The sequence below is a fragment of the Megascapheus bottae genome, chromosome 6, assembly GCF_031878675.1.
Source record: "Megascapheus bottae isolate mThoBot1 chromosome 6, mThoBot2.hap1, whole genome shotgun sequence".
In the NCBI taxonomy this organism is placed as follows: domain Eukaryota; kingdom Metazoa; phylum Chordata; class Mammalia; order Rodentia; family Geomyidae; genus Megascapheus; species Megascapheus bottae.
The window spans coordinates 42,863,014-42,878,149 of NC_143514.1; the positions used below are offsets into that span (position 1 = coordinate 42,863,014).

Below are 15,136 nucleotides of genomic sequence, written 5' to 3' on the forward strand. Positions count from 1 at the left end.
TCATATTTTTATCATCTATAAATTATAATTCGCTTTCAGAATGACTGTTGTAGTGATGCCTCCAATTTGTATGGTAGATTTATATTACCAATCTAGCTTAATTTTTCTAATATAAGTTCAAAATGATATTATATCCAGTTTAAAAATGAACTTTTCATTCTCTCTTAAAAAAGGAAAGAAATGTACTTTATTGCCCATTAGGTAGAATATAATTAATAGAACATTTTTGAATGTTTGAATATCGGATCTATCATTGAAAAAAAATTATAGTTAAACAACTGAGCTTTTAAAGAACTTCAGTAGGCACATTGTTCTTCATTGGGCTGATTTTGCCCATTTCTTAAGTTATTAAGTCAGACAAATTCTTAAATAGATATGAAACATCCAGCATTTATTATAACTAAGTTTCAACATGCTGTTATTTGTTACAGGTAATCTTTGGTAAATCTAGCTGTTCAGAATTTTCAAAGGAAGCCTATACAGCCGTAGTATATCATAACAGGTACTGAATTAAAATATTTCTTTCAAAGTTACTCACTTCTTAGTGGCATTGTTAGCACTCACGTTAGTATGTTTACCAAATGCTTTGCTGCACTAAATGTGCCAAATTCAAGGCTGACATCAGAGTTTCAGTCCAAAAACATCTCAAATATACAACTTTGTACCAAAATAGTCTTTTCTATCAAATTCTCTGATCCTTTCACTTTTATTATATTGTAATTATTGTGGCCTCTCTTTCTCTATTATTTTCCCTTGAAACTTAATTAAGCTTAAACCCAGTAATTAAGTTGGAAATATTCTCAACATCCAATAATATTCTTTGATTTAGTGACTTTCTATTTTACTTCTTTGGGAAATTACTAGTTTTGGACAACCTTTAATTTATGCTTTTGGGGGGAAGATTATTGGATGCAGTTGAAGAAAATTTCTAAATCACACCAATCAGAGCTATTGCAAATTGAATTTGTGGTATAGGATGGGGCTACAGTAGTTAATTTTATCTTCTCTTCATTTGGCCCCATTGCTCTTTTGTAGTCTAGTGATCACTTTTGTTTTGCTTGCACTATCCCTTCTCCCATCTTTTTCCTTTGTCTCCTAATAGCTCATCTCTCACACTTCCTCTGTCTCTTAAGTAACAAAAAAAGCTTTTCCTCTATTTCCTACTTTTTTCTGGGTGTTTTATTCTCTACCTTCCTATTTTATTAAATTGATTATGGTCATTGGACTTGAGAGTCATAACATCTCTTCATCTCAGATTATCTCCATACTCATCTACCTTTCCTTCTATTTGAATATTAACAGTAAACTTCTCCCTGTCAATGTGAACATTTTCACCTCTCCTCTTTAGCAATCCTGTTCAGCCTCTTCCAGGATATTGGCCAGTCAATTACTCCTTTCTTGCATATTCACAGTCTAGTTTTATTAGCTCTGTCTCTTATTCCCAAAAAGCTTATATTTTCTGTACTTAAAGAAACACTGGAGGAAGTATAGCTCCAGTGGTTGAGCATTTGCTTTTGTAAGAAGCATGGAGCCCTAAATATTGCTAAGAGAAAACACAAAAACCTTCCTTCAGTGTTTCATACAGTATATATTTTCTTAAGTTGATTTTGTGGCCACATCTCAGTTTCCTTCTACTTTGAAACATTTGAACATTTTTTAATAGTAATTCTTATCCTCTAAGTATAGGTAATTCCAAACAAAATATGAAGAACTTCACTTTCAATTTTTTTAACTCTGTAGGTAATCTTTGTAAATGATCCTTTTCTCTCAGTTACATTCAATGAAATTCTTCTACCCTAATATTCATATGGTTTCCAACCATTTATTTTCAATTCTAACTCTCCTTCTGTGGTATGTACATGTGTCTTCATAGACCTGTTAGACATACTCATTTTGGTGTCCTGCTATCTTCTCCATTTCCATGCACGTATTTCTAACTTTTCTTGACCTGACCCTATCTGACTGATTTTTATTTTTGTTGTTGTTGCTAATGCTGCTATCATTTTTCTAGTTACTCTGACTCAAAAATTAAGAAATCTTTGTCTTCCTTTTTTTTTAATTCTTCAGTATCTAGTTTTTTTAAGTCTTCTTTCTGCCTCCTTAGCAAACATATTCTTTGCTATATGTTTCTGGGCCTTCTTTAGATCTTTTAATCTACTATAGTAATAATTCCCTGTGTTGCTGAACTCCTACTAAGGCCTAATTCAGATACAGCTTGAGTGATGATTTCCAAATGGAAAATTTGAGTAATCTCTTCAGCTCTGTTCTTGAAATATTTAGTCCTGTGTGTTTCACACCAGGAGTTAGAAACATTTTCTACAAAGGGTTAGGTAATATACGCTTTACACCAGTGGCTACATGCCTACTGTCATGCCCACTCAAGTCCGCTATTGTAGCATCAAAGCAGATATTATAATAAAGTAGATTTACAAAATAAGTAAGTAGATGGGGCTTTGTTCAGATGAAACTATTATGGACATTAAAGTTTGAATTACATGTAGTTATGTAATTTACAATGTATCTTTAACCATTTAAAAATGTAAAACAAAAAACAAAAAAAAAAACCTTTAATTTACAGGTAGTAGACTGAATTTGGCCCAGTTTGAACCAGTTTTTTAACCCTTGTTTTTATAACATAGCTGTTATAAAACATATATAACATAGCTGTTGATAACTGTGTTATTTATAGCCTTACTAAATTATATGGTTTTTGAGGATAATTATCTTTTTCAGGATAGTTATCTGTATTTATATTTTAAGATCACCACAAAAATAGGAAGACAATGTTGAGCCTAAAGTTGAACAGCTAAACCCTATTTGTTGAAGCAATAAATAATTACTTCACTACAAATGCTTTCACATAATGTGATTTCAGGAAGAAATGAACTAAAACTCAACACTAGAAAAAATACTGAGTTTCTCAGTTTTTAGCTAAGTTGTTATTTTTTTTCTCTCAGCATTAGTGGAATTAAAATGATGATACTGTATGATATTACCAGTAAGATCAACTTTTTTGTAATTCAGTCATGCATAATATCTTTGGGAATAGCTAAGTCATCAAGTTCACAAGTGTCTAATATTAGCTTGCTTTCTTGTTCTTTTTTTTTTTTTTTGCCAGTCCAGGGGCTTGAACTCAGGGCCTAGGCACTGTCCTCGAGCTTTCTCAAGGCTAGTGCTCTACCACTTGAGCTACAGCACCATTTCTGGTCCTTTCTGTGTATGTGGTACCAAGGAATTGAACCCAGAGCTTTGTGCATGTTAGGCAAGCACTCTACCATTAAGCCACACTCTGGCTCCTCCTTTCTTATTCTTTAAGGCCTAGTTCTACTTAATATTTTTGTGATTAAATCCTTACCTGTTTTGAGGTTTACTTGAAAGAGAAGAATATTAAGATAAGTAATCTTAATTGGTAGGACAAAATATAATTCTGAAAAATGCTGAGAATGGAGAATTGAGGTTCTATGGTTTTATCCCTTTTAAGTATATACTATGAAAAACAGTCATGCTTTCCTATGAAAATGTGCCCTGGGGACATTCAGACTCCCAGTGAATATTTAGATGGATGTACTGAGATGAAAGATCATGCTTCTTCAAACACTACTGTATCCTAGGTCTAGGAGTACTTATAGATTGGGGCAAATGCAAAAATTGATGGTATTTCTCCATGTTGTCTTTTTCTTTTCCCTTTGAGTCAATCAATAGTCAATATTTTGCTAACATTGTTTATCTCAGTACTGGCATAAGTGATACTCTACATTTTACAGGGAAACTGACAGTCTTAAGGTATCTTTAAAGATACTGTTTTCCATTTTTTGAAATGATGATAGAAATTAGTCTTTCTAGGAAAACATTTTTTCTAACTGCAGTATCTACTAAAACATATACTTATAAATCTTACATATTTTTTCCTTATAATGCTTGTCAGAATTGGCTCATTAATATAGAAAATCCTATTTTACATAGATTCCCATGGAATGAAGAGTTCAATATTATGGCAGTAATTATTCAGGAATTTTCAAATAGAATTACTAGTTGAATTTAATAGAAGCAAGATGAGAGATTTTAGAAACAATAGCAGCTTCCTCATCTTAAAGTAAGATTTAATTATGTAGAAATAGAGAATTAAGAAAAGTATTTTGGAATAGAGAAAACAAGGCATGAATCAAGAAATTAATTTTAAAACACTCATCTACAAATGTAATACTTGTTTTGAATAAATTACTGACTACTGGTTTTTATTTTTATCCTATTCTATTTTATCTTTCATATGAAGGTCTCCCGATTTCCATGAAGAAATCAAGGTTAAACTCCCTGCTACTTTAACTGACCATCATCACTTGCTTTTTACTTTTTATCATGTTAGTTGTCAACAAAAACAAAATACTCCCCTTGAAACACCTGTTGGATATACAGTAAGTCCTTTTTTGTTGTTGCTAAATGTTTACCTCTTGGATTTTAAAAAATATTTATGATGTTTAAGACATAGTTGATGTTTCTTATTTGTATGCTCTATTTTGATTCTAGAGTTATAAACTTGTACTAATAAGGAAAATGCTTATTAATGTAATTAGATAATTAACTTGGTTTAGCCCTATGTGTTAATCTTATTTATTCTATCAATGTTTATCTCACAGTGAAATACAAATACAACAGTTCTAAGAAAAATTTGATTTGAATGTAAAATGAATAATAATCCTGAGGAAAGAAGTTTACAAATCCTTGAGTATTTTTCAAAAATTACTGTAATTTAGTTGTAGAGGTAAACCTTAAGATGAAGAACATCATACTAGGTTATCATATAGTTTTGTTAGAAATAACAAAAGAATAATTGTCATTTTATTTTGATTTTTTCTCCCATTTATAGCATGAATTTTGCCAATTATAAGAAAGTAAATGATATTCATACTTTTAGTTTGTCTTTAGTACTCCTAGCTAATTAAAAATTTCACTATTGGGCCGGGAGTGTGTCCTAGTGGTAGAATGCTTGCTTAGCATGCATGAAGCCCTGGGTGTTGTGGCTCAAATGGTAGAGTGCTAGCCATTAGAAGGCCCAAGGACAGTGCCCAGGTCCAGAGTCCAAGTTCCAGGACTGGCCAAAAAACATTTTGTTTCCACTATTATACTGAAATTGCTAGCCATTGTTAAATTGATTTACGTCGTGACCTTTTCTAGGATTCACTTTTTTTTAGGTAATAAGGTTCTCCATATTGAATATTTCATGGCTAGAATAATACTTTAAGGATTTTTTAGTGAAATATCAGGGAAACATCACGTTAGAGGAATGCATAGGCCTATTGTTATTACTTACGTAATTTTCACAATGTTTGTTGATATGAGATGATTTTTGGCTTGTATCAAGTTCATAAAATAGATTTCCAAGGAATTATTTTTATAGAACATATACTAAAATTCAAATTATTTCCTTTTCATTTAAAAGTGGATACCAATGCTTCAGAATGGAAGGTTGAAGACTGGTCAGTTTTGTTTACCAGTCTCACTGGAAAAACCACCACAGGCTTATTCTGTATTATCTCCTGAGGTCAGTATCTCTTTATTATAGTGGTTCAGAAAGAGAAATAGTCCTTTTCTTTTAGTTTACATTACATGTATCATTTTGATTTAAACATGATTATGCTTCTTGGTCAAGGATTTTGGCCTAGTGGTAAAGTGCTTGCCTAGCATGCATGAAGACCTTGGTTTGATTCCTCAGTACCACATGTATAGAAAAAGCCAGAAATGGTGCGGTGGATCAAGTGGCAGAGTGCTAGCCTTGAGGAAAAAGCCCAACAACAGTGTTCAGGCCCTGAGTCAAGCCCCAGGACTGGCACAAAAAAGAAAAGATGATTATGCTTCTTTTATTTTTTTAAAGACTGAATGAAATGAGTTTTTATTATAATGATGTTTTTATCAAAAAGTAAATATTACTTTCCTTTTGGTAATGTTATTTCCCTTAGTAACTAAAGATTTTGAAGCTTTTATATTTTGGTGAGTGGGTTATGAGTGTAACCTGGCCCCTGTTAACCATGCCTGTAATGTTAAGTACATTAAAATTAAGTGTGATGATGTACATTTGTCATCCTAGCCATGTAGAAAGAGTAAAAGCAATATAGTGTCCCAAGGTAACAAGTGAGACCCTATTTAAAAAGTAACAAGTGGGGAAGAATTATGAATAGGGTTAATGTATTTATAACCTAACAAGTTGAATGTTAACTTTGTACAACTACTTAACGATAATAAAAATCTAACATAAAAATGAAAAAAGAACAAATACAGAAGTACCACCAAAACAAATAATTAAAAGTAGATGATTATATTCTGTTTTTTGTGATGAAAATAATATAGTCCACTGACATGTCATTACACATAGAATACAAAACATTTTCCCTTCACAAAATCTATAAATCCCTGAATGATCAAGGTGTTTTACTTCTCCAACATCACCTTTTGCCATCACCACCACATCATCATCTCTCTTCAGCCCTCTAATCATCCCCTTCCTGCTTCTAATTTTGACATGGCTGGTCTTCTCTTTGTCATCTCTGCAAATATAGCAGCACCTGCTCAAAGAGATATTTTCAGCCTTGTTTTTTTCCATGCTATTGATTATTAGTTTTAAATCTAATTTTATTTACTTCATATTTATCACTGTCTGAAGTTACTTTTTGTTTTTCCCTCTTTCAGTTGGTAAGTTTAGAGGACAGACCTTGTATTTATTTTTTACCACGTAACCTACTACCTAGAAAAGTATGTGGAGGCTTCGATAAGTATATTAAATATTAAAACTGAAAACATGGGCCAGTAGTTTGACCTAGTAATAGAATCCTTGTCTAACATGCACTATGGCTCTGGTTCAATTCCTTGGTACCACATACATAGAAAAAGCCAGAAGTGGTACTGTGGCTCAAGTGGTAGAGTTCTAGCCATGAGAAAGCCCAAGGACAGTGCTCTGCCCCTGAGTTCAAGCCCCAGGACTGGCACAAAACAAACAAAAAACTGGAAACTTTGCTGTGCTGTAGCTCATGTCTATAATCCTAGTTTCTCAGGTGGACAAAGATCTGAGGATCATGGTTTAAAGCCAGCCCCGGCACAAAAATCCTTGAGACTCTTACCTCCAATTAATCACCAGAAAACTGGAAGTGGTGCTATGGCTCAAGTTGGAGAACACTAGCCTTGAACTGAAGAGCTCACCACTGACCAAAAAACAAAACGAAAACCTGAACACTTTACAGGATTATCAATACTAGCAAAAAATGAAAATTACCTGGATATGACACAATAGAAGAATATTCACTTAAGTTTATATTAGTTTACTGTGTATATATTAAAGCCCTACTAATTTTTAAAAATAAAAGAATGTATAAAGTAATGCCTGGAGTACTATGAGGTTCACATGTATAATATATGAAATTAGATTTCAAAATATTATATTTGATATTAACTCAAAGGATGTATGTCAAAATATGTGTGTGTATTTATGACGATTGGGATTTCTAAAAGGGAGTATTTCTCTGGAAAGAGAAATTTAGAGCACTAGTTTATGATGTTTCACTCTTTAGATCTTTTAATTCTCTTGTAAAATAATTCATTGATTTTTATAATAAAAATTGCATGTAAGTTTTTAATTTATTTATACCATTCAGAAGTATTTCCACAGTACCTTTACACATGGAGGTATTGTACTGCTTTGTTGTCTGAATTTATATTCTTCTTTAGCAGCTGTGACTATTACATTTGATATCTTACAGGTTCCTCTACCTGGCATGAAATGGGTAGACAATCACAAAGGTGTATTCAATGTTGAAGTTATTGCTGTTTCATCTATACATACACAGGTGAGTTTCAGTGCTCAAATTCTATTTGAATGAATTAAGTATGATCTTATATTTATGTCAGTTTTCTTGTTTGTTATTGAACAACTAAAAACATCAATTTAAAATCTGGACAGATGCCAGGTGCCAATGGTCTATGCTGATAATCCTAGTTAGTCAGGGTGCTGAGACCTAAGGATTGCAATTCAAGGCCAACCTGGGAAGGAAACTCCATGAGACCCAACTCCAATTTATTACCAAAAGTATGGAAGTAGAGCTGTGGCTCAAGTGGTAGAGTATTAGCCTTGAGCATAAAAACTCAAGGACAGAGCTGGGTGCAGTGGCTCACGCCTGTAATCCTAGCTACTCAGGGGGCTGAGATCTGAGGGTCAAGGTTCAAAGCCAGCTCAGGCACAAAAGGACCTCAGACTCTTATCTCCAATTAACCTCTAGAAAATGAGAAGTGGGGCTTGGCTCAAGGGTAGGTGGTAGCCTTGAGCTGAAGAGCTCTGGGACAGCACCCAGGCTGAGTTCAACCCCCTTAACCCACAATAAATAAATAATAAGTAAATAAATAAAATAAAAAACTAAAGGACAGCATCCATGCCTGGGCTTGATGGTCTGTACTTGTGATCTCAAGTATGTGGGAGGCTATAGGAAGATTGTGATCTGAGGCCAGCCCAGAAAAAAATATGTGAGATCCTACCTAAAAAACATAACTAAAGCACATATGATCTGGGGACTTGCACAAGTGGAAAGTATCTGCCTAGTAAGTCGAATCTCCTGAGTTCATTAAACAAACAACAAAAAAATACAAGTATCTACTGAATAGCATCTTAGCATTTAAGATCCTGGTACAGATATGTAGATATCTATTCTATAGATATCTATAGATATGTACATGTCTATGTATAGATATCTAAATACATATCTATATCTATAGATAGATATACCTATATCAATATCTATAGATACCTGTTTATCTCTCTCTAGATTTATCTGTAGAAATAGGTATCTATGGATATTTATAGGTGTGCATATATAGAGATCTATGTACCTATATCTAAGTTATATCTATTTATCTATCTACAGATAGAGATCTATAGATCTATAGATAGAGACTTGGTTGTATTATTGCTTTAGATAAGACTGATCTGTTATAAGTGTGGTGGGGGAGATTAAATAACAGCAGTCAATATTTAGAGATAAACCTATAGTAACTTGAATGGGAGTAAATTGTAAGATAAATTTGTTAAACAGATTAAAAGTGATACATTACTAAATGTTATCATCATGATAAGAAGATAACAGATATAAAAAGTATCAAGAAGAGAACTTAGAAACCTAAAAGAAGATAGCAGAAATAAATAAGAACATGTCACTTGCCATATTGTAATGTCAAAGAAACTTGGCAGATAGCCATGGAAGACTGATAACCCCACAGCAGTGGTGAGGTGGTGAACTTATCACTGAGTGTTCTTACCTTTAATCTGTAGCATTCACATCTGCTTTCCAAACATACAATACAAATGAAAATCTCTTCTAACTCATCAAACCTTTCAGACTACCTCTGTACACTACTTACCTTTTGAGTCTGCTACAATTCACCTGATAATGGAGAGCTGTAGTTAGAAGAATCCAACCTTCTCTTGTGTTATACAGTATGATAAAAGTGATAGATTTGGAGCTGAGAAGGCAGTAAATTAATAATGGTCACACATAGATGGGTTGTTAAGATAACTCCTACAATAATTGAGTGCCAAATGAGCCAAACTCAAACTGAAAGGGCAAATTCTTTTTTTTTTTTTGCCAGTCCTGGGCTTGAGCTCAGGGCCTGAGCACTGTCCTTGGACTTTCTCAAGGCTAGAGCTCTACCACTTGAGCCTCAGCACCACTTCTGGCTTTTTTCTATGTATGTGGTACCGAGGAATCGAACCCGGGTCTTCATGCATGCTAGGCAAGCACTTTTAACCACTAGGCCAAACTCCCGGCCTGGCAAATTCTTTTTTACTAACACTATGTTTCTTGAGTAACCAATAGTAAATGAGAATGGGAATGTTTAATTGGAAACAAGGTTTATACTTTTTTATGTTTTCAAGTAATATATTTGTGGTCTATAATTCTTTATGATTAGGAAACTTACATAACTTTGTTGAATGGCTTTGTTTATTCTTTGTTTTAGGATCCTTATCTTGACAAATTCTTTGCTCTGGTCAATGCTCTGGATGAACACATGTTCCCAGTCAGAATTGGGGATATGCGAATCATGGAAAATAATTTAGAAAGTGAATTGAAGAGCAGTATTTCAGCACTGAATTCATCTCAGTTGGAACCAGTAGTCCGATTTCTTCATCTTCTGCTTGATAAACTGATACTTTTAGTTGTTAGACCTCCTGTCATTGCTGGCCAAATAGGTAATTTACTTTGCTTGAGAAGGATCATAGATTTATATAACTTGGAATTTCTAGCTTTTATTATAAAAGAGGTAAGGGTCATTATTCCCTTTTGCTGTCTACAAGGACTATTTTTTTTATTGTTGGGATAATGTATAGAGGGGTTATGGTTATATTTGTCAGGTAGTAGGTGCATTACTTTTTATACATTGATATCCTGTCTTATGTTTTTGTCCCCATTTCCCTCCCCTCATCTCTCCCAATCATCTTGTTTTCCCCCCTTCCCTTTCCTATTTCAAATAAACATATATGCAATATACCAGGTAACAAAGTCAGATACAGTAACAATATGAGATTGATCATAGGGCAAAAAAAGAAGAGAAATAACGTAGTACATTTAGAAGAACAATCACAGCCCGTGCAGTGGCTCTTACCTGAAATCCTAGCTACTTGGGAGGCTGAGATCTGAGGATCAAGGTTCAAAGCCAGCCCGGATACAAAAGGACCTGACTCTTATCTCCAATTAACCTCTAGAAAATTGAAGTGGGACTTGGCTCGAGGATAGGGTGGTAACTTTGAACTAAAGAGCTCAGGGACAATGCCTAGGCCCAGGTGTATGGCAATAGCCTTGAGCTGAAATGCTCAGGGACAGCACCCAGACCGAGTTCAAGCCCCATGACCCACAAAAAAGAAAGAAAGAAAGAAAGAAAGAAAGAAAGAAAGAAAGAAAGAAAGAAAGAAGAGAGTGAACAACAATCACATAAGATAAAGCTCTTGTTTCCATATCGTAGAGTTTCTTTCATTTTTGTCTCATCCTGTATGACCATATATACCTAGGTTTTGAGCTGTTGTAATCCTCTGCTAGGAGTGTTCAGATGTGTACTAATTATTACAAATGAGGGAAACCATTGAGCCTATGTTCCTTTGCATCTGGCTTACTTCACTTAATATGATGTTTTCCAAATCTTTCCATTTCCTTTCGAATGGAGTGATATCATTTTATTCTTGATGTGGGGGATGTTATTTACTTGTTTATTTGTTTATAATCATTATATACCTTTTGCCGGGCATGGTGGCTCAGGCCTGTAATCCTTGCTACTCAGGAGGCTGAGATCTGAGGATTGCAGTTCAAAGCCAGCATGGGCACAAAAGGAGAGGAAGTAGGAGTCTTCCATGACACTTTCAGAAATTAGGACTGCTTTTCTGTAGGATCTGGTCTTACCTATTAGAGTTGAGTGTGCATCTGGCAACTGATGGTCTGTAATCCTAATAACTCAGTAAGCTGAGATATGAAGATCACAGTTTTGAAACCAGCTCAGGTAGGAAAGTCCTTGAGAATCTCATCTCCATTTAACCACTAAAGAGCTGGAAGTGGAGCTGTGGCTGAAATGGTAGAGTGCTAGCCTTGAGCATAAACGCTTAGGTACAGTGCTCAGACCCTGGGTTTAAGCCCCAGGAGTGGCACCAAAAGCAAAAAAGAAAGAATGGAGTGGGTTGTTTACATGCAGAGAGATATATTTTGAAGATAGAAAATGAATATAAGAAGGAGAGTGAGGAAAGATTTAGTTTACAAAGCCAGTCTGTGAAGATAAGAGTGAAGGTACATAATAGATCACTCATAGAGAAGGGAAATTGCTTCATTTGGAAAGGAGATGAAAATAGTTTTGATTTCTGATAAATCTGTAAAAACAAAACAACAAAAACAACATGCTTTTTTTGTGACATTGAAGGCAAGATTTGTGAAGAAATGAGGAATGTGGACCAGGGTTTTGAAAAGTATTCTGATTATTCAAAAAGCTACAATGCAAAATAAAAATTAAGGTGCCAGGAGTGTGGTCTAGTGATAGAGTGCTTGCCTGGCATGCACGAAGCCCTGGGTTCAATTCCTCGCTACCACATACATAGAACAAGCTAGAAGTGGTGCTGTGACTCAAGTGGCAAAGTGCGAGGTGCTGAGTTCAAGCCCCAGGACTGGCAAAAAAAAAGAAGGAAAGAAGAAAAAGAAAAAAAGTTGAAAAGGAAAAGGTGTTAACCAGAAACGTAAGATTGTTAAACCCTACTTGGTTTTCTGTCTGTAGTCTCATTCCTTTCTAAATATATCTATTTCAGTCTTCCTAAATGGCCATTTTTTTTTTATTATTCCATTTTTAGGAAAACGAAATTGGCCTCATTATCTGTTCATTATTTCCTATCTTGGTTACATAAATCATAGAACTGTGGCTCTATTGCTCAAAATGACTAATTGGTTTACTTAGCTTTTCATTGTGCTGTCTACCAGGATTCCACAGTTTTTACAAAGATCTTGTGATACATCGACTTGAATGACTGAGTAGGAAGTACTTACTTTGGCATTTAACATTTCTTATACTTTTTTTCCTTATAATCCTTTTATAAAGTCACTCAAATCAGTTAAATTGCTTAGTTGCTACTTTTTCATACTGTTTGTATTTTTAATAACCCATTCACTGATGTTCTTTTTTTTAAAAAAACAAAAGTAATAAGTACTCGAATGTATATTTGTTGGTCATCTATAAAATGAGTTTCTTATAAAGGTGATTATTTTATAAGGTAATACATATTCTGTTGAGTTATATTTTAGTTTTTGAGTAATTCAACCCGTTTTATTTTCATGTTAAATTAATGAGTTTATTTTCTCCTTACAAGATTATTTTGTTCAAATAATGCAAAACATTGAAATTAACATAAAATACTATATAATATCTATACTTATATGGAAGTGACCAAACATTGATCTTTGTGGAACTTAGAAACTAAAAATATTAAAATATTCATTCATTCTAAAAGTTAATCTAGGTCAAGCTTCTTTTGAAGCCATGGCATCGATTATAAATCGACTTCACAAAAACTTGGAAGGAAATCATGACCAGCATGGCAGAAACAGCCTTCTTGCATCTTACATATATTATGTTTTTCGCCTGCCAAATACTTACCCTAATTCACCATCACCAGGTATTTTATTTCTTTTTGCTATGAAACTTTTATAAATTAAATACTGACTACAATATTGAGTTAAGCTTTTAGTCTATGATATTATGCATTCATTCAATGATAAACATTTATTAAATACCTGTTATGTACTATTCACTATGTCAAATGCTAGTGTTAAAAAGATTACTTAGGTTTTATGCATTATTTATACATTTTCCTTTAATTTGAGTTTACATTTTACATTAATATTTGGAAATGAACCTTGAAAATAATTTCCTAGGGGCGGGGAGTTTGGTGTAGTGGTAGAGATTTTTTTTTTTTGGCCAGTCCTGGGCCGTGAACTCAGGGCCTGAGCACTGTCCTTGGTTTTTCTCAAGGCCAGAGCTCTACCACTTGAGCCACAGTACCACTTCTGGCTTTTTTTCTATGTATGTGGTACCAAGGAATCGAACTGGGTCTTCGTGCATGCTAGGCAAGCACTCTGCCACTAGGCAAACTCCCAGCCCCCCTTGCTTTGTATGTATATAATTAAGATTCCATTGTTATCATTGCCACTGAGGAAGAAAAATAAAATCATAGTCCCATTTAAAAGGTGTTGATAATAAATTGGCTCTCTAGTAACAACTATCAAGAACAGAAAAAATCAAAAAGAAATCACCTAAAAAATTTCAGATTTTAGATACAACTATATCTGAGTGAAGAAGGTATTTCATACTTTTATTTTATTGTGCATAAAATCATTAAGGTATTAGTGATTTTAATTATAGTTCTGCACTACTTTGATCCACATGCTGCTCCAGTTTTCTGGTGATTAACTCGAGATAAGAGTCTCAAGGAATTTTCTGCCGAAACTACCTTTAACCTACAATCCTCAGAACTCAGTTTCCTAACTAGGTAGGATTATAGGCATGAGCCACCAACCAGCAACTGGCTATTTCATGATTTTTGTCAGCTAATGTAAAGTAGAATATATTTGTGTACCTCCCACTAGGTCTTGTTTTTACTCTTGGTGATTAAAAAAATTATAGTAATTTTCATTTAGAAACAAAAAGAAATCGTGGTATCTGTGGAATTTTTAATGAAATGGCAGAGATTTTTTTTTCTCAATTTTTTTTTGTATAGTTATGGGCAATCGTTTATGCATTTCTAGGTCCTGGAGGTTTGGGAGGATCAGTACATTATGCTACAATGGCTAGATCTGCTGTGAGACCTGCAAGCCTTAATTTAAGTCGTTCTCGTAGCCTTAGTAATAGTAATCCAGACATATCTGGGACACCTACATCACCTGATGATGAAGTTCGGTCAATCATTGGCAGCAAGGTAAAATGAAAGCATGATTTTAAGTTTATGAACAAATGCAAAATGTCTAATTCTAATTTGTTCTTAACTTTCAGTTATAGATGAGTTGAGAATAAGCAAGAAATTGCACATATTTATTCAAGTTAGAAATAATAAATTATATATTTTCTATTTTGTTATTAAATGTTTCATGTTTGCAACAATAATGTATTAATAGTGCTATTATAAACTGGTTTGTGCATTCTATGAAAAAAATAAAACCTTCCAAATTCTAAAATTTGTCCAGGTAAGCTAATAACATATAACTTACTGTTATCTAATAGTCCATGTGAAAAATGGCCAGATTGACTTTCTGTAGAATTAAGTGGGACCTGCTTAACTGAAATATAGGTGGTCATCATTGACTTGTAAGATGAGCACCCCTTCCTTAAAAAGTTTGGTGATAGAATTACATTTCATAAGAGATTTTCAACTGCACTAATATTAGAAAAATAAGATTAATGATTATCACAGATGAGAGACTACCTACCATAAGACTCAGCAGTATTTTAATCATTGTTACCCCACCAAAATACTTACGAAAAAATAATTATTCCTTCCTAAATATAAAGTACAAAAACAATTCCTCAGTTTAAGCAAGAATAGGCAAAACACAGTTTGAGTGAGGCTAAGAAATCATACCAGGTT

At 33.8% G+C, this 15,136-nt stretch overlaps 1 protein-coding gene across 13 annotated transcripts in view; it reads left to right on the forward strand.

Annotated features, from left to right (window-relative positions):
- Window positions 1-15,136, forward strand: part of Dock7 (dedicator of cytokinesis 7) — a 156,493-nt gene that overhangs the window by 76,219 nt on the left and 65,138 nt on the right. For all 13 annotated transcript variants that reach the window (XM_090334719.1, XM_090334707.1, XM_090334709.1 and 10 more), the window contains exons 16-22: window positions 432-502; window positions 4,274-4,412; window positions 5,438-5,539; window positions 7,746-7,832; window positions 9,991-10,222; window positions 13,007-13,171; window positions 14,301-14,470. In XM_090334719.1, the coding sequence (XP_090190845.1) occupies window positions 432-502; window positions 4,274-4,412; window positions 5,438-5,539; window positions 7,746-7,832; window positions 9,991-10,222; window positions 13,007-13,171; window positions 14,301-14,470 (966 nt within the window). The remainder of the gene's footprint in view (window positions 1-431; window positions 503-4,273; window positions 4,413-5,437; window positions 5,540-7,745; window positions 7,833-9,990; window positions 10,223-13,006; window positions 13,172-14,300; window positions 14,471-15,136) is intronic.